Source organism: Lontra canadensis, unplaced genomic scaffold (assembly GCF_010015895.1).
Source record: "Lontra canadensis isolate GAN:19392208 unplaced genomic scaffold, GSC_riverotter_1.0 scaffold39, whole genome shotgun sequence".
NCBI lineage: Eukaryota > Metazoa > Chordata > Mammalia > Carnivora > Mustelidae > Lontra > Lontra canadensis.
Genome location: NW_022631033.1, coordinates 18,173,923 through 18,191,473, shown reverse-complemented (window position 1 = coordinate 18,191,473; position 17,551 = coordinate 18,173,923). Strand labels below are relative to the sequence as shown.

The 17,551-nt window shown below is 49.5% G+C and overlaps 1 protein-coding gene across 2 annotated transcripts in view; it reads right to left on the bottom strand.

Moving 5' to 3' along the window:
- Nucleotides 1-15,655, bottom strand: part of MFHAS1 (malignant fibrous histiocytoma amplified sequence 1) — a 97,743-nt gene extending 82,088 nt beyond the window's left edge. The window contains exon 1 of one of the 2 annotated variants that reach the window (XR_004384092.1): nt 12,485-15,655. Coding sequence is in view for 1 of the 2 variants with exons in the window: in XM_032869972.1 (XP_032725863.1) it covers nt 12,485-15,482 (2,998 nt within the window). In the remaining variant the exon portion in view is untranslated. The remainder of the gene's footprint in view (nt 1-12,484) is intronic. The other variant, XM_032869972.1, reaches the window with a different exon arrangement.
- Nucleotides 15,656-17,551: the final 1,896 nt, after the last annotated feature.

Here is a 17,551-nt window from a genome sequence, read left to right as displayed (position 1 = left end):
GTTATTATCTGGAATACTGGCAAAGAGTTAATATAAATTGAAGTCTGTGGTTTTAATAGATAAGAAATCACTGTGATTAAAAACAGAAAAAAGAAAAGTACCATGAAGATGATGCCAAAAGATATTAAGCAATTCACAAAAGAAGCAACAAAACTGGACAACACTCATAGAGGAAAACATTCACATTCATTAATTAAAAGTTTTAATCATCAGTGAAATATTGTTTTCCATCAAATGTTAGTGCATTTTTTAGATGATACCCAATACTAAGGAAGTACAGTGAAATCAATCCGGTGTCCTCAACAGATAAGAATATGAATTGGGACCCATCATGGACAGCAGTGGAGACATGAGCCTATTGGACTGTAGACATCCTTGCCTTTGAACAAACAACTGTTTTTTTTTTTTTTTAAGGTTTTATTTATTTATTTGACACAGAGAGAGAGAGAGAGAGATCACAAGTAGGCAGAGACGCAGGCAGTCGGGGAGAAGTAGGCTCCCTGCTCAACAGAGAGCCCGATGCGGGGCTTGATCCCAGGACCCTGAGACCATTACCTGAGCCAAAGGCAGAGGCTTTATCCACTGAGCCACCCAGGCCCCCAGACATTCTTGCCTTTGACCCAATGATTCCACTTTGGGGATTAGTGCAAATAACACTTTGGGGATTAATAACAAATAAGCAAGAGCTTTTATAAAGAAATATAACCATCAGAGAATTACACATAACAACAAAAACCTGAAACAACTTAAGAGTCCAATGGTTAAATAAGTAAAGGTAAAAACCCCCTTGATATATTGTTATGTGAATATTTATAATTATGTGTAGATACCAATAACATGAAACTGTATTCATGATAGCCCACTTAGGTTAAAAAAACTATTTAAATTATTTATATGGTGGAATCACAGCTACTTATTTTAATAAATTTAAGATTAAAGGGGAAAAAACTGAAAAAAATTGAGTAATCTGTGTTAATTAATGACATTAGATACCAGTCATGAGTAATTTTTTTTCCCTTTACCCTTCAAATTTATGTATGTTTTAATAAAGGGGGAAAAAAGCACTTTCAAAAGAGCCTAAGGTGTTTATGACTAGGGATCACACTGTACTTACTTACACTCCTTCCACAAAAAAAAGGGAGTTTTACCCATAAGCTTATCAGATTTTCAAGTGTATGTTTAGACTTGTGCTTTCTGAAATCTTCCTAACATCTACTGAGCTCCTGCAATATGTCAAGCATTGTTCTAAGCATTTCACACATACGAACCCAGGCCTTGGGACCCCCCTGTGACCCAGAAACTATTATGATGCCCCAAGTCACACCGCTAAAGAGCAGGGGGAACAGGGAACCCAGCCCAGCCCTCCACTCCGGAGGCCCTGCAGCTGACCACCATATTGTACTGCTGCCATTTTAAAACGCCCCACGAAATTCCATGTGTTTCAACCAACTCCAAATAGAAAGGAAATATGAACAAAATAGAAAATAAACAGTTAAAATATCGTGCACTTCCTAGGATTTCAGTGACAATGAAACTTTGATCAACGAAGAGGCAAGGAAAGAGGAAGTAGAACACTGTAACTAACAATGTGCGCAAGCCTGTCAGAGTGTGGGCAGCGGCAACAGAACGCATGAGATGCTTGAAATACAGCATCCCATTACTGCAAAATTAATTAAAAAAAAAAAAAGCTTTTTCGGTCAGTGTCACAAAAAGCACAAAGATAAGACACTGAGATTTAGTCCACAATCAAATGCTAATTGTGTTACGTCCAAACTCGGCTCTATTTGCAAGATCTGTTATGGTAAGATTTAGAGGAAGGAAAATCGATGTTCTCGGATGCATTCCCAGGGATTACGGAGGCATGCGGCCATCCGGCTGTTATAATAACCAACTCGCCTTTCTCCCGGCTCTCAGACATGGAGAAAGTGGCCGGTGGCAGGTTTAGACATGGATCTACGGGGCAGGTGTTCTGTCTGCCTGGCAACAACTTGATTATAAGTCTGAGCAAATCACTGGAAACTGCCCTTCCGTTCTCAGAGCCATAAATCTCTTCTGTGGTCTCAACACAGCACTGCTGGATGGAACAGGAACGGATCAGGATGATGCTTCCAACTCTAGGGTATGGGCCTGCAGTGATCCCTGGCAAACTTTTACCAGGTCCTAAGTGTAACATAAATGAAGAAGCCTCCTTCTTAATACGATTGCTTAATGCTTTCATGCACACGCCCACCCCCAGGCATGGCCCACTGAACCAGCTGAATCACTCTCCAACCCTAACTTTTTAAATCCCACTTTAATTTGAAATATCCTCCCCACCTCCATCAGGTGGTTAACTGGAAATCACCCTTTAATGCTCAGCTGCACTGTGGTCCTTCCAGGAACCTCTCTGAGACCCCATTCCCCCACCCCCAGCACCTGACTGGGACCTTGCTGATCTCCAAGTGGGTGGGTCCCCTGCATTAGCAGACCCCCCAGGCCCAGCATTCAGTACTACAAAACAAACATGGAGGGAGTCCGCACACGTAGGAAGCAGGGACAGAGCGGGACAGTGGGTAGGAGCAGAGGGTCAGGGCTGCAATCCCAGGGTGCTGTCACTCTGGGACAGTCCCTTAACTTTCTAAAGCTCAGTTTCTCCACCTGCACATGAGGACAGTGATAATACCTCTCCAGCATTGCTGGGAGGATTAAGCGAGATTATCGCTAAGAAGCACTTAGCACGTTCTCTCCACCACGGTGAGAACTCAACAGTGTTCCTGACTCCCAGAGTCTTCCCAAGCCTACACCTTTAGAAAGCCTGGCGTGATGATTAATACAATCACAGCCTTTATGGCATGAAAAATAAAAATCGTACTGAAACAACAAAAAAGTTGCTAAGTCAAACAACAGTTTGTGGGAAAATACCTTTTTTTTTCCTGATTTTATTATTTTCTCTCCCTATTCCTTTTTTTAAAACTCTCTTTTAAAAAAAAAAAAAAAAAGGAAAAAAAAAGTCAAGAAAGAGGCTTGTTCTGGAACACTCAAATTCACGACTACTGTGATGCCATACTAAGACAAACCCCTCATTTTCAGGGTGGGGAGGATCTAAGAAAATTAACTCTTTAATTCTCTCAACATTTAACATGCTAAGAACAGAACGCCACCTCCGCAACGCTTCCTTCAACAAAGAAACCTGTAAGCAGCAACCATATATTTTTAATTATAACAGCATCCAATTTAATTTGTACTGTCTTTGGACGAGGTGTTCATAAATCTTTGGTGTCAGAAATGACTGATCACTTCAATCCCTCTCAGGAGGAAGCAAACCCATAAAGGGTTCTAAGAAACGTAAAGGCTCCTGAGCAGAAGGCACTTTCCTCCTCAGAAAAGCGGATTTGTTTTCAAAGTTTTTAGAAAGCCTCACCTCCAGTGCATTTTCTTCAAGACTTCTCTCCAAGATCTGCCTGAGATTTCTTGCAAACAAATGATCCAGACTGAAAATCAATGGAAGAGGATAGCTTGGGCACCACTTTGCACCTACTCCTCTACATCAAGCAAATTCAAAGTGGTAGCTGACTTTTCTCAGTACAATCACATTTTTTTTTTTTTTCAGGAAAAATCAAAAGCCAGGTTTTCTTTTTGAGTAATGATTCAAACCTGCAAATGAATTTCTCCATATGTAGTCAGATTCCCTATATATAAAAATCAAAAATTAAATCAACCCAAATCCCAATTCAGCTTCCTAGACCATATATCTTTTTTTATTTTATTCTCCTCCAACTCCTAGTTCAGTACAGACTTCTGCATATAGCAGGCATTCCAGTGATTAATGACAGAATCCGGCTAATAAACTTATGGTACACTTGTCTGTCTAATCTGGTAATAACCTAATTTTGTTTCAATGCAAGTCCATCCCCTTAACTCTCCTGCCTATGGTCTTGTCAATAGTTCCAGAGCTCTACTCAACATTTTTGTAGGAAAACAGCACTGTGGGGCACCTGGGTGGCTCAGTTGGTTAAGTGTCTGCCTTTGGCTCGGGTCATGATCCCAGGATCCTGGGATTGATCCCTGCATCAGGCTCCCAGCTCAGCAGGGAGTCTGCTTCTCCCTTTCCCTCTGCCCTTTCCCTCTACTCATGTCTCTCTACCCCCTCTTTCAAATAAATAAATAAAATTTAAAAAAAAAAAGGAGGGGCACCTGGGTGGCTCAGTGGGTTAAAGCCTCTGCCTTTGGCTCAGATCATGATCCCATGATCCTGGGATCGAGCCCCACGTCAGGCTCTTTGCTCAGCAGGGAGCCTGCTTCCCTTCCTCTCTCTGCCTGTCTGCCTACTTGTGATCTCTGTCTGTCAAATAAATAAAAATAAAATCTTAAAAAAAAAGAGAGAGAAGAAAAACAGCACTGCACAGAAGAAAAGTGATTACACAGTACTTATATGTGCTTCTCTTCTATGTGTTCTTCACAGTCAGCCCCCCCATTAAATCACAAATGCCACAGAACAGACCAGAAGGCCCATGAGCTTCTCTCTATCCTCTCATCAACACTGAGTAAGAGGATGGTCACTGCAGCCATATTAAAAGATGTTCAACAACATGGCATCTCAAGGCCCAGCATAAAAAGCCCTATTCTTCTCAAGTCATGCTTCCGAAGGAAAGTCGCCACAAAGAGCCTGGTGAGAGACTTTTCCAGTCCATTTGCCCCAGAAAGGAAGCCAGCAGCCTCCCCTGCTCCTTCCCTCAAGACGCACTTGACTTGAGGTGTGGGGGCCCTGACAATGAGTGCACTAAATGCCATGGAATTATTTGCTTAGGGGCACCTGGGCAGCTCAGTGGGTTAAGCGTCTGCCTTCGGCTCTGGTCATTATCTCAGAGTCCTGGGATCAGGTCCTACATCACATCATAGGGCTCCCTGCTCAGCGGGGAGCCTGGTTCTCCCTCAGCCTGCCACTCCCCCTGCTTATGGTCTCTCTCTCTCTCTGTGACAAATAAATTGATAAAAATCTTGGGAAAAAAAGGAATTGTTTATTTAAAAAGAGTTAATTTCCTGTTATATGGATATTGATTTAAAAAAGGAGGAGGGTTGGGACATCTGGGTGGCTCAGGTGGTTAAGCAGCTGCCTTCAGCTCGGGTCATGATCTCGGGGTCCTGGGATCGAGTCCCACATCGGGCTCCTTGCTCAGCGGGGAATCTACTTCACCCTCTGTCTGCCTCTCACCCTCTTTGTGCTCTCTTTCTTAAATAAATAAATAAATAAATAATTTTGAAAATTTAAAAAATAAAAAAGGAGGAGGAGTTAGAGGAGGAGAAAGGAGCAGTAAGCCATGCCACTCAAAAGGCAGAATGACCCACAGGAAACACGAACCTCCAAAGAGCAGTCCGACGACCCCAGCTTTCCTCTCCTCCTTGTGCTTCTCCCAAGTGCCCTTGTGCACAGAGCTGCAAAAGCAACGGAAAGAGCTGGAACAGCCTGGGTGCCCAGGGCTGCTGTCTAGAGCAAGCAGTTCCTTCCTGAAGGGAGTGGAACAGCCTCCAGGCCTACCAGGCCCTCTGGAAGCCACGGCCAGTGCCCAGCAGTGTCCCGGGCCCTCCCTCCTGCTCCTTCTCCCCCACTCCTGCTTTCTTCCTCATTCCGTGTTCTTCACCTTCTCCAAATGACCAGGCTAAAGAGAAAAAAAGTCTGTTGATGGCTTTTCACTAATTCACTCCTTAAGAAACCAAGCGCCAGAATGGTCAGCTAAGAGATCGTGCTAAGAAAGGAAAAATGAGAAAATGTCTTCAAGCCTCCAGTGCCAAAAATAAAAATAACTAAAAAATGTTCCTCCTGCCTCTCTGCAAGGAAGTCAGGCCGGCTGGCCGTGGTGTCTGGGGGCTGTTCTCCGTCACCTAGGGCACATGCAGGACACGCGTCTGCATTCGTGACAGCCTGCAACTCCTCCCGGCTTCCATGAACTCCGACCTGCAGCCCCAACTCCGTGCGGAGCTTCTGGAAAGCGACAGCATGGGGGAGAAGGAGAACAGCTGGTACAAACCAGGGAGAGCCTCTCCCCAGGACCACCACCAGCGCCCCTTCACTCTCCTCACCTACGCTTGGTCTCTCTGGGGGACAGAGTCAAGGAGGGTTGAGGAGAAAGCTGTGGAGTAGTGGGGGGCCTGCGGGGTGGTGGCAGAGCTCACTGACTGACTCCTGGAGGAGAGCAAATGTGAGATCAGGGGAAGAGGGCTTTTTGACAGCAGCTCCTGCCCCTTCATTCACCTCGACCTCCCAGCCAGCTGCTCCTTTGCCCATCCCTCCGCCATGTCTGTTGGAGCTAGGAGACCCATAGAGGAGGAAGGAATTAGAGGTACCAGGAAAATCACATGAGCAAATTACATAAGTTTACCTTAAAATACACACTTTAAGGTAAAGAACCTTATAAACAACCCAAAAAAGCTCTTTGCCAAGGAATCAATTAAGAAACACCAGAATTTCTTGAGTTCTTTAAAAATAACCAATCTCTACTGAGCCCACCCCCTTCCCCCATCCAAGCTTCTCAGCCCTGTGCCAGGCACTGCCAGGAGTACTGGGCTATCACAGGGAACGTCAGGACTTGGAGGAAGGATGTAACCACAGAGTCATACTGCCATACCTTACGTGGGACAGTCTTTGTGGAAAATGTCACTACACGTGCTCTGCGGTGGTCTGAGATGCCTGTGGATGGCTCTGAGTGCTACAGCTGTGCAGACATGAGAAGCCAATCAGGGATCAGAGGGCAGCTTCTTTAATGCTAGGACAGGACTGGGGAATGTGGGTCAGAATGGGGCCCCATCCTCCTAACCCACTAATGCAAAGGTAGCCAGCCCCCAGAGGACTGTAAGTCTAATGGCCACCCAGCCCCTGGTTTTGTAATCAGACCGGCTGAACCAGGAAGAGCAGAAAGCTGGTGGGGCCTGCCCCAAGCAGACCCGACCCAGTGCCCTTTCCACGGAGCCCGGAAACATAAAGAGCTCTTCTCTCCACCCCAGGGCACAGGAGTGCAGGGCTGCAGGAGAGTGAGCCCAAGAGAGGAGGTCCGCACCTGCCCTGGCATTTTTTTTTTTTAAAAGGACTGTCCACGATGGATGACCATGTCCTTCATCTAAAGAAGCACCCCTCCCCGCCCCCCCCCAAAAACAGGCTCCCATGGAGAGAAGGAAGTTCATGGATGAATGGAGAAAGCATCCAGAAATGTTCACCCCAATAGCAGCCTGCACCCCTCTCCTATATTGTAGAGAAGGCCCAGCCCCCGTCTCACTTCTTCCAAGACACAGAAAACCACTTTTCCTCAACACATTTTCTCACCTAATCCCCCAAACAACATTTTAGGTGGTAAAGTGAAGTAAGTGATTAAGAACAAAAATAAGTGAGGTTTACGGGGGATAGGGTGAGCGGGGATCAGAACATGACGTGAAACACGGGCTGACAAATAGGAACTACTTTCTTGAAGGAAATTCTAAACTCCTTGTGCAGAGATGGGCTTGAGATTCTATTAGAGAGTTTAAAGAAGAGGCACCTAATACTTAAAATAATTTAAATACTCCAAAGGCTTTTCAAGTCTTTGAATTCTATTTTGCACCGTAGTTCTTACTCCCAGTGCATGATTAAGGTTTTGATTTTTATATGAAACAAAGCCCGCGAGAGTTCAAAGAGGACTGTTCACAAAATAAAAGCCAAGAGGCATCCGTGTTAATAAAGCTAAACCAAAAAAGATACTTAATAACCTTTGTGAAATTAAAAACAATGACTAATTCAAACCGAACAACTAGGTCATGCTCAAATTCCAGTAACTCTAAAACTGAGCTATAATAAGGCAAGAATTCTCCTTTGCTTCAGTGGTCAAAATGAAGGGCCCATTCAAGGGAAAGGCCAGTAATACACACACAATGGGCACACCAGAGGGACATTTGTGGGGTGGAAGAGGGAAGTTGGGACACAGGACAAAGCGAGATGATCACTACTGGGCCACCTGGGAATTTGACAGAGTATGTGAATTACAAAGGAAAAAAAAAAGGTATTTCTCACAAAAGACCAAACAATCATTCAGCAAACATCTGAGCTCTTACAAAAGCCACAAAGCCTCAGGCAGGCCTCCTGCTCCGAGGAAGCCAGTGAACAACCTAATCAAAGAGATAGTGTAACATCCAGAACCCCCAACAGAGCAAGGCAAGGATGCTGAATGCCTCAGAGGTATACAGTGTACAAGAAATGGGACAAGGGCGAAAGGCACTCAGGAGACGGGGAAAGACTCCGAGTCACTGAGTGAAGGAAAGAGACCAAATATAATGGCAACCGTATGCTAATTATCTGTCTACTGCTTTGGGTGGCTTTTCCTAATTATTCCTAAAAATGACCTTTAAAGATTTGGAGAGTAGGATATTTAGTGGAAAATCACATACAAGCCAAGTTCAACTCACTAAGACCCACTCTTCCAATTGAAAAACACACCTCCTCGGGGCGCCTGGGTGGCTCAGTGGGTTAAAGCCTCTGCCTTCAGCTCAGGTCATGATCCCGGGTCCTGGGATCGAGCCCCACATCGGGCTCTCTGCTCAGCAGGGAGCCTGCTTCCTCCTCTCTTTCTGCCTGCCTCTCTGCCTACTTGTGATCTCTGTCTGTCAAATAAACAAATAAAATCTTAAACACACACACACACACACACACCCCTCCTCCGTTCCACCCTTCGAATGGAATTTTCGAAGGACAGGCATCTTGCTAGGACCTATATCATGCATGCCACACATCATGCAACCTCAGGAGTATTCAGCTCTCCTGCTCTAGATGCCCTATTGGCAGAAAAGAACAAAAGCATAAATAAATACCCCACTGAAAGAAACGTACTCTACCAAGTACCGAGGAGGACACCTGGCTGGCAGAAGCTGACAGGAGGTCTGTACCTGGAGAAAGCAGGCAAACACACACCGACACTCTAACCCCTTCCAAGTTTCCAAAAGCGTCTCTGTCACACGACCCTTTCGGCTTAAACCAGATAAGGAGGTCCTCTCTCTAACAACATGAGGAGATCTTTTTTCACTAGAACTTTTTTCTTTTTCCTAAAGATTATTTATTTATTTATTTACTTACCTATTTATTTGAGAGACAAGAGAGAGCAAGAGCGGGGTGGGAGGGGCAGAGGGAGACGGAGAAGCAGACTCCCCGCTGAGCAGGGAGCCCATCCCAGGACCCTGGGATCATGACCTGAGCCGAAGGCGCCTCTCACTAGAACCTTTAAAACCGAGTGGTCATTGGCTGAGGAGTTTCCAAAACATCACACTGTAAACCGAAATCAGGAAAGAGAAATCCAGCATTATGTCTCTCTAGGCCAAATACGTGAGCGCAGCTTAGGCCAGAAAGGATAGTGTCCTTTCAAGGCTGAACAGGACCAATCAGGCTCTCCACCCTCCCAGCCCCTAAAACACCTTTAAAAGATAGTAATGCAACTTTCCATTTCTTCTGTATAAAATCAAGGGAGACAGTAATTTGCTATTTATTCTTATTTTAATGTCTTAAAGTTGAAAAAATTAAAAATCCACTTTTTCACCACTGGGGAAAAAAAAATGAATTTTTCCGCCAGTAAACTTGATTCTAATGGGTCTCAAATTTTTCTGACAGTTGTCTGCTCAAGTCATTTCTATGAAAAGGCACCTATTTTAAAAACTAATAACTTAAAATTGCCACACACACAAAAAATAAATGGTCCACAAGACATTCTCCTTTGATTTTATGCCATCATATCTAAAATTATTGAATTTACAGGGGAGGGGGACCTGGGTGGCTAAGTCAGTTCAGCACTGGACTTCAGCTCAGGTCATGACCTCCAGGTCCTGGGATCGAGTTCCACATTGGGAACTCTGCTCATCAGGGAGTCTGCTTGTCCCCTTCCCTCTGTCCCTCCCCCTGTGGGCATGTGCTCTCTCTCTCTCAAACAAATAAATAAAATCTTTAAAAAAATAGTTTACAAAGGAACTTGATACTTTAATTGAATGTAAAACTAAGTAACAAATTGTTTCAATGTCTCTAAAATACAAAATGACCTCTTAAAAAGACAAAAAGTCTACCAATAGATTCAAAGGTTTCTGCTGACAAAATATATTTTAATGACTTAGGGACTCAAACATATTTTTACATGGATGCTCTAACTAACAGAACACTCAACATTATAATTCTGTTTGTACATTGCCTTCTAGTTTATTATTTTAGCTTTTCCCAAGTTGTTCAGAATTGTGATAAATACTATCAAATGATGGCTGTTACAGAATAATCAGAAAGAGGAAAATGTGTTTTTTCCCATCTTCTGTTACTCATTTTTTTAAATTGAGTTGTATTTAACATATAATATTAGTTTCAGATAAATAACGTAAGGATCTGTATATATCGCAAAATGATTGCAATGCTAAGTCTAGTTAACATCTGTCACCATACAGCTACCTCCCTGTCTTCTTAATGTCATGAATGTACCATAATCATCTTTTTTCCCACTACTCTGTGCCCTTTGCTACTTTTCAAAGAAATATAATCCTAAACAAAGCAAAAAAAGATAACTTCGTTCTCAAAACACAAATAAGACAGAAACGCACAATCTTTGTTACCAAAACACCTAATGACTTATTCTTACTTAATAGACAAGATAATTCAATAATTTTCAACCATTTATGTTTTTTTTTTACATTGAGAAAAATCATCCTTTCCTTATAGCCTAGATTGCAAACCAGGTGTGCCTCCTTTGAAAGGCAAACAGGCAAAAACAATAGCAAGATAATGGGCTCTCAGGGTCCATAGCATGACACATGCTTGTTGGTGGAACTCATGTCTGTTAAAAACGAAAAATAAAGAGATGAGTTTGGGGGGGGAGAAATCCGGCCTCATGGTTTACTCCTCAAAGTTCCTGGAATACCCCTACACAGATCATCACTTGTCCAATAATCTGGGTCTTTCCCTTTGTTGATAATAGCAGATTTATTAATGCTCCATCTTTAGATTAGGAATCAGCTTTAGGTAGCTCCTTCACTAAGCAACTCTGTGACTATGTAACGCTTCACCACTTTATTCAATCTAGGAACACAATAAAGAAGTATTTGCTTTTGTGAGTAAGGTACAAAGGCAAATAGAAGACAGACTAAAGAGTCTACGTGTCAGGGACAATGACAAGACACCAGATAATCACTCACAAAGGACAGCTCAATGGACTGGTAACTGAGTAAGGTGGCTTTTTTCAAGCTGGAGAATTAAACCCCGTCTAGATCTAGGGCAACAGGAAGATGTTACCCTTGGAAATGCGGGTGTCCAGTTGCTTCCTGATACTATTACGAGTTGCATTCAGACTAGGACAAAGATCTGAGTGGCCTGCAGTCTTGCATTTCAGCACAGCTCTGCTCCCTGGGGGTGGGAACCGAGGGGAGAAACTGGCTATGATGCTATCATGCGGGCTTGTCCTCAGGTCACTTGGAATGTTGTTAACGATGCCTATACCCGCAAAATCAGAGTTGTTTAAAGAATGCTCCAGTGTGAAAAATGGACACATTCCCAACTAAAGACTCAGGGTATCAATTAACCAAGCTCCGAAAATCTCAGACCACAAGTCCTGGAGTTCTTCCACTCACCTATAATGGTTTAAGAAAGTAAAACAGAAAAAAAGTCTGTGGCAAAACATTCCCCAAAAGAGAAAAAGGAAAACACACACACACACACACACACACACACACACACACCTCTTGTCAGCCTTTTGTCCCTTCTATCTCCGACCAAATATTACCAAAGAGCTCCACTCTCTACCACTTAGCAAAAAAGCAAACCTTTAGACCTCTATAAAGCACGAAATTGGCAGGAAATACCCAGAAAACTCCCCTCAGAGATTTCAGTAATCCATCCTCCCCGCCTGCCAGTGTGCTGGGTAACAGTGATCTTAGCACTTAGTCACGCATTTCAGACTGAAATTCTGGTCCTTCCTAATCCATCACTCACCCTGATTACAAAACATTCTTCTCTAGAATTTCCTAAGAAAAATAAGCAATAATCTTTACGTTACGATTACACTGAATCCAAACAAAAGATGGTGACAATGACATCTCAAGCCGAGAGCCCCTCTTGGAGACATGTCTAAGAGGCACAGTACCTCAGGGCTCGGCATGAGGCTCATGTCAGACACAACCCATCTTCTGTTCAACCAGCTGAAACTCCTTCCATGAAAGGTTGGCTCAATGGGGAAAAGGAGATCCAAAATCCAAAAGTGGGACCGGCAACCGCTTTTGAAGTCTGGGTCTTTTTATTAGGAGAGTGTGATCCTGGGGACTATTTCATCTTGCTCATGGATGGACTGTCTTTTGCTTATCCCCTCACCCACCTTGAATTTACCCTAAAGAACTTTCCCTGGGAACCTGTGAGGTTAAACAAATAATCAAATAAATGAAACACAAGAACCTTCAAAAAACAAACAAACAGACAGACAGAACACATCTTAAACCACTGCCACAGAAGAGCCACGTCCCTCCCTCCACTTACCTGGGAAAGCGTGTGGATTGGGCGACCCTCTCTTAAGGCACTTAGAACAGAGAATGTGCACGGTATAGTGCAGTCCAGGCCATTCCTGAAGCAGGACGTTCAGTTCCTCTACCAAGGGGGTTATGGCTTGCCATGCCGTCCATATGTTTGGTAATGACGCGTGGCTGGCAATGGACAGAGTGTCTGGCTGCAGGAGCCCCTTGGCCGGTCTGTAACTGACCACCACCGGAACCTTCCCCCGATACGCAAAGATCTGAAGTTTCCCGTCGGATCTGTGCACCACGTGGCTGTTGATCTGGACGCTGTAGCGCGCAAACAGGCCGGGTGGAAAGGTAAAGGGGAAACTGTATTCAATCTGCAACTGCTCGGCCACGAAAGACTGGCCCGCCAGGTTGGTCCCGTTAATCCAGGCCTCTGCATGGGGTACCTCGTTCTGCACATAGCACGGGAACTTGTACCAAGCCGTGGACCCATTCAGAGGCTTGCCTTTGGGCTTATTGAGGCAGTAACAGAGCCCCATCTTCTCCAGCAGCTCCAGCAGCAACTGCAAGTCCTGCTGGGCCTGGACGTGAGGCTTCAGCAGCAACCGAATGACATGGGCTGGCAAGAGCCCATGAAGCAGAAAGCCCTCCACGTAATGATGCAGCTGGGTGGCCCGCAAAAGTTCCTGGCCCGGGGTGGGCGTTGCCATCAGCAGGGAGCTGTCACCCTCGCCCTCGCCCTCGCCGCTGGTGCCCAGGAGCAGCTTGTGCAGCAGCAAGGAAGGATCCCTCTGGAAAAAGACGTTGAGGATGTCGATGAGGCGGGTGAGGTTGTGGAAGACGTGCTCCTTGAGGGCTGGGCTGTCCTCGAAGTAGAGCAGCTTGCCGCTCTCGTGCAGGTACGAAAGGGCACTCTGCAGCCGGTCCTCAGTCAGACCGGCCTGCAGGCCCAGGCGGGCCGAGTCCCACCAGCTGAGCCACAGCCGCTGTGCCTGGGGCGGCTGGAAATGCAGCTCCTCCAGCACCTGCCAGGATCGAGGCAGCACTCTGTGTAAATTGGGGAAGATCTCCCTGTGCTCAGCTACCGAGAGCAGCTTGTCCCGAAGGCGCCGTAACTGGCGAGGGTCTCTGCAGCTGACGGGCAACACCGGGGACAGGATCTGCAGCCGGTGGTTGAGCAGGTACTGAAAGTGGGCCTTGCGCCGCCGGAGGTTCTTGTCTGAAACCCCGTAGTAGGCAGCATGGGGGCTGGCGGAGCGCAGCTCAAAGTCCCGGGCCAGGGCCTCGTCCACCACCTGGGCCAACCGGCTCAGCCCCTCCGCGTCGTGCTTCTCCTGCAGGGCGATCTGGCGGTGAATGTCCAGGCACTTCTCCTCCAGCTCCCGCTCCCCACACAAGTCTGCATGCGTGCCCACGATGCACACCACGGCATGGGGAACCCGGGCCCCGACCCGATGCAAGAAGGAACCCACGGTGGCAGGAAAGCGGCGGGGCTCATAGGTGGCCAGGTTCACCACCAGCACGTAGAGGGCTCCGGGGGAGAGGAAGAAGGGCTGGATCACCTCATAGCTTTCATCACCGGCTAAGTCATACACAATGAACCGCAGCCCCCGGGAAGCATCCGCCGTCCAGCTGGTCACCTCGATGCCTTTGCTCACAGAAGAAGCCGCAGCAGGGTAGCTCTTTTCCTTGTCCCCTCCTCCCTGGTTTCCCTCCACTCTGTCCTCGGTGAGGCAGTGACGGAGCAAGGTCTTCCCCGCGGCCTTGTGGCCCATCAGGAGCAGCTTGAGGCGGGGCTGCACGGCGGGCTGGGAGTGCGCCAGCTCCTTCTGGTAGGCTGCGATGTAGGGGATCCCCTTCATGCAGACCTCGTAGGGGGGCTGGATCAGCGGGTTGTCCTTGATCTTCCACAGGCCCACCCTGGAGAGCTGCCCGAAGTTGTCGGGCAGCACGGCGATCTGGTTGCCTTGCAGCACGAGCTCCTCCAGACCCGTCAGTTCCACAATGGAGTCGGGCAGGTAACGGATCCGGTTATGATCCAGCCAGAGGGTGAGAAGCCGGCCCAGGCCCGAGATGAGCGACGGCACAGCGGTGAGCTGGTTGCGGCTCAGGTAGAGCTCCTCCAGCCCAGCCAGGGGCAGCAGCGCGGCAGGGAACTCCTCGAAGAAGTTGGAGGAGAGGTTGAGCATTTTGAGCCGCTGCAGGCGGCTGAACTGGGCGGGCAGAGCGTGCAGCCCGTTGTTGTCGAGCATGAGGCTCTCGAGGCCGGCCAGCTCGCAGAAGCCGCTGGGCAGGGTGCCAAGCTCGGCCCCACTCAGCCAGAGGATCTTGAGGGCGCGCAGGGCACTGATATCCTCAGGTAGGCCCCGCAGCCGGTTGCTGGACACGTCCAGCTCCTCCAGGGCCGCCAGCTGCAGCAGCTGCCGGGGGAAAGCCGTGAGCTGGTTGTGGTCCACGTCGAGGGTGCGCAGGCGCAAGAGGCAGGAGAGGGAGTCGGGCAGGTGTGCCAGCCGGTTGAAGCTGACATCCAGCTCCTCCAGGTGGGCCAGGGCCCCCAGCTGGGCGGGCAGGGCGGGCAGCTGGTTGTGGCTGAGGTTGAGCTTGCGTAGCTCCCGCAGGGCGCTCACCACCTCCGCGCCCAGGGCGGTCAGCCGGTTGTGGCTCACGTCCAGCTCAGTGAGGTGGTGGCCCAGCTCGGCCACGGCCGGGGGCAGCCGGGCGAAGCGGTTTCTACGCAGCACCAGGACGCGCAGGCTGCCCAGCGCGGAGCCCAGCCCGTCGGGCACCTCCTCCAGGCCGTTGTTGCCCAGGTTCAGCACCTCAATGTCCCCGATGTTGGCCGGCAGCACGAGCTGGGGGGCGTCGGGGGAGTCGAGCTGCTCCGCGCCCGCCCCCGGGCAGCCCCCGGCCGCGCTGAGGGTGAGCTGGCGCAGGTTGCTCCGCAGCTTCCTGGCGCGCAGGGCGGCGTCCCGCCACAGCCTCACCGTCTTCAGGTTCCCGCTGTCCTTCGCAGCCATGGCAGGGGCCCCGGGCCGGCAGCCTCACGCGGGCGCCCGCAGCTACATGCCGCGCTGCGCCCGACCGGGCGCCAGGCTCCCGGGCCCTCTCGCTCCTCTCTCCGCACCGGCCCTCGGCGAGCGGCGGCCGGGGGTCCTAGCGCAGCCAGCGGCCGGGCGCCCGCAGCTGGGGGGCGGCGGCGACGCGAGCAGCTCCGGGGGGCGCCGGGCGCGCGGCGCGGGGGGAGGCGGCGGCGGCGGCGGGCGGGCAGTGCAGCTCGCATTCTCCTTGCTCCCGGGCCATGGGCGCGCCGGGGCAGCAGCAGGGCCGCCGCCCGCCGCGCCGCGGAGGATGCCTGCGGCTCCTCCTCCCGCTCTCCCCGCCTCACGGCGGCGCCTCGGTGCCCACTCCGGCCCCGCTACCCTCGCCGCCGCGGCCCCGCGGCCGGCAGCCTCGTCGCCTCCGTGAGCCCCGGGAGGAGGGCGGCGCTCGGCTCGGCGGCCGGCATGTTGCGGGCGCAGGGCCGGGGCGCAGCCGGGGAGGAGGGGGCGGCGGCGCCTCCTTGTCTCCGCTTCCCCGGGCTCGGGCGGGAGCGCGGGCGCCGCGTCCCCGGCGCTGGGAGGGCGCGATCGGGAAGCGGCAGCGCCGCCCGGCGGAGCGGCCCCCACGTGACCGACGGAGGCGCCGCGTGTTCCCGGCACCGCCCCGGGGGCGGGAGCGGCGGGCGAGCGCCGGCTGCGGGGCCGAGGGCGCCCGGGGCGGGGGTGGGCGCGGGACCTGGGACCGCGTCGGGCGGGACGCGCGCGGGGAGCGGGGGCGGGCTGCTGCGCGGAGCTTCGGCGTGGTCCCGCTGGGGCTCGCCTGCATCGGGCTCTTTGTCGGCCCCCTGCCTCTGAGCATTTCTTTCTCTTCCCTCCCGTGTCAGATCCGGGGGCTTCCGTTCCTCATCCTTCACAGTCCTTCTCGTTCCACTGACCCTGCGTCCACACCGAAATGGAAAGGGCAGAACTGAGGGGCCTGGGTTCCACTGGAGGAGCTTAGATCCAGAGTGTGACCAAACAAAAGAACTAAAGCAGGCAACCATTCATTCATCTGGTAAATATTTATTGAGGCCCTATTTTGTGCCAGACCGGCTGAGACAGACGTTCTCAGCTCCCCTGGGGAAGGCTTTGAGCAGGCTTCTTGCTGGCTTCACTGTGGGGGATGGGGTGGGGGGGCAGGCCGTGCAAGGCCTTTTCGATGTGGGCTAGCCCATTTATCCGCACAACACCGCCCTGAAACAAATCCCATATCCCCATTGCACAGTTCTGTTACTGTTCGTTCTAGAAAAGGGTGCTCAATTTTAAGGTTTATTTTCCTCTGTGAGGACGTTTCCTTCAGATCACATCCACACTAAATAAATAATGTCTTCAGAACTTACTGGAACCTGGAAGCCTATTAGGTGTCTGGATGTCACCTCCATCACTGATTCTAAGTTGGTTAATAATGAAGAGAGCTTTCCCAGACACGAGACTAGATGTGATTTGTTGAATGCACCACCGAGCACTGTTGCTCTCCCTTCACATGAAGTTGTTGTCCTCCTGGGACCCATATTTGGTCCAGTTATTTCAGTAGAAATAGTTTGTCTCTTCAAAGAGAGCTACTGGACGTCTTGGTCTGGAAATCTGCCCCAGGGATGGTTAGCCAGCCTTGGTCCTACACCTTGTAACTGGAGAATGCTCCTGGGGCTAGGCTGGTCCCAGAAGCTCCCGCACCACAGGTGAAATGTGGGTAGTTGACAGGAAGAATTGAGCTGTGTCCTGAAAGAGATCGAATTGCTCAAGCACTCCCCCAGCCTCCCACCCAGAGAAAAGTTCTAGATTACCCATGCTGAACTTTTAATTTTGCAGAGTAAACAGGCCCCACGTAAGTGACTTCTCAATCGGCCAGCCAGGTAAAGGGCAGACCCAGGTGTGCTAACTCCCCATGTGGCTTATTTCTTTGAGTACCTCACCTTCGTAGTGTTCTTAAGTCAGACCCTAAATTCTCCACCTTTAGCTCCTTCCAACCCAAATGTGAACCTCAGCCTGAGGAAAGAGATTGGAGAAGG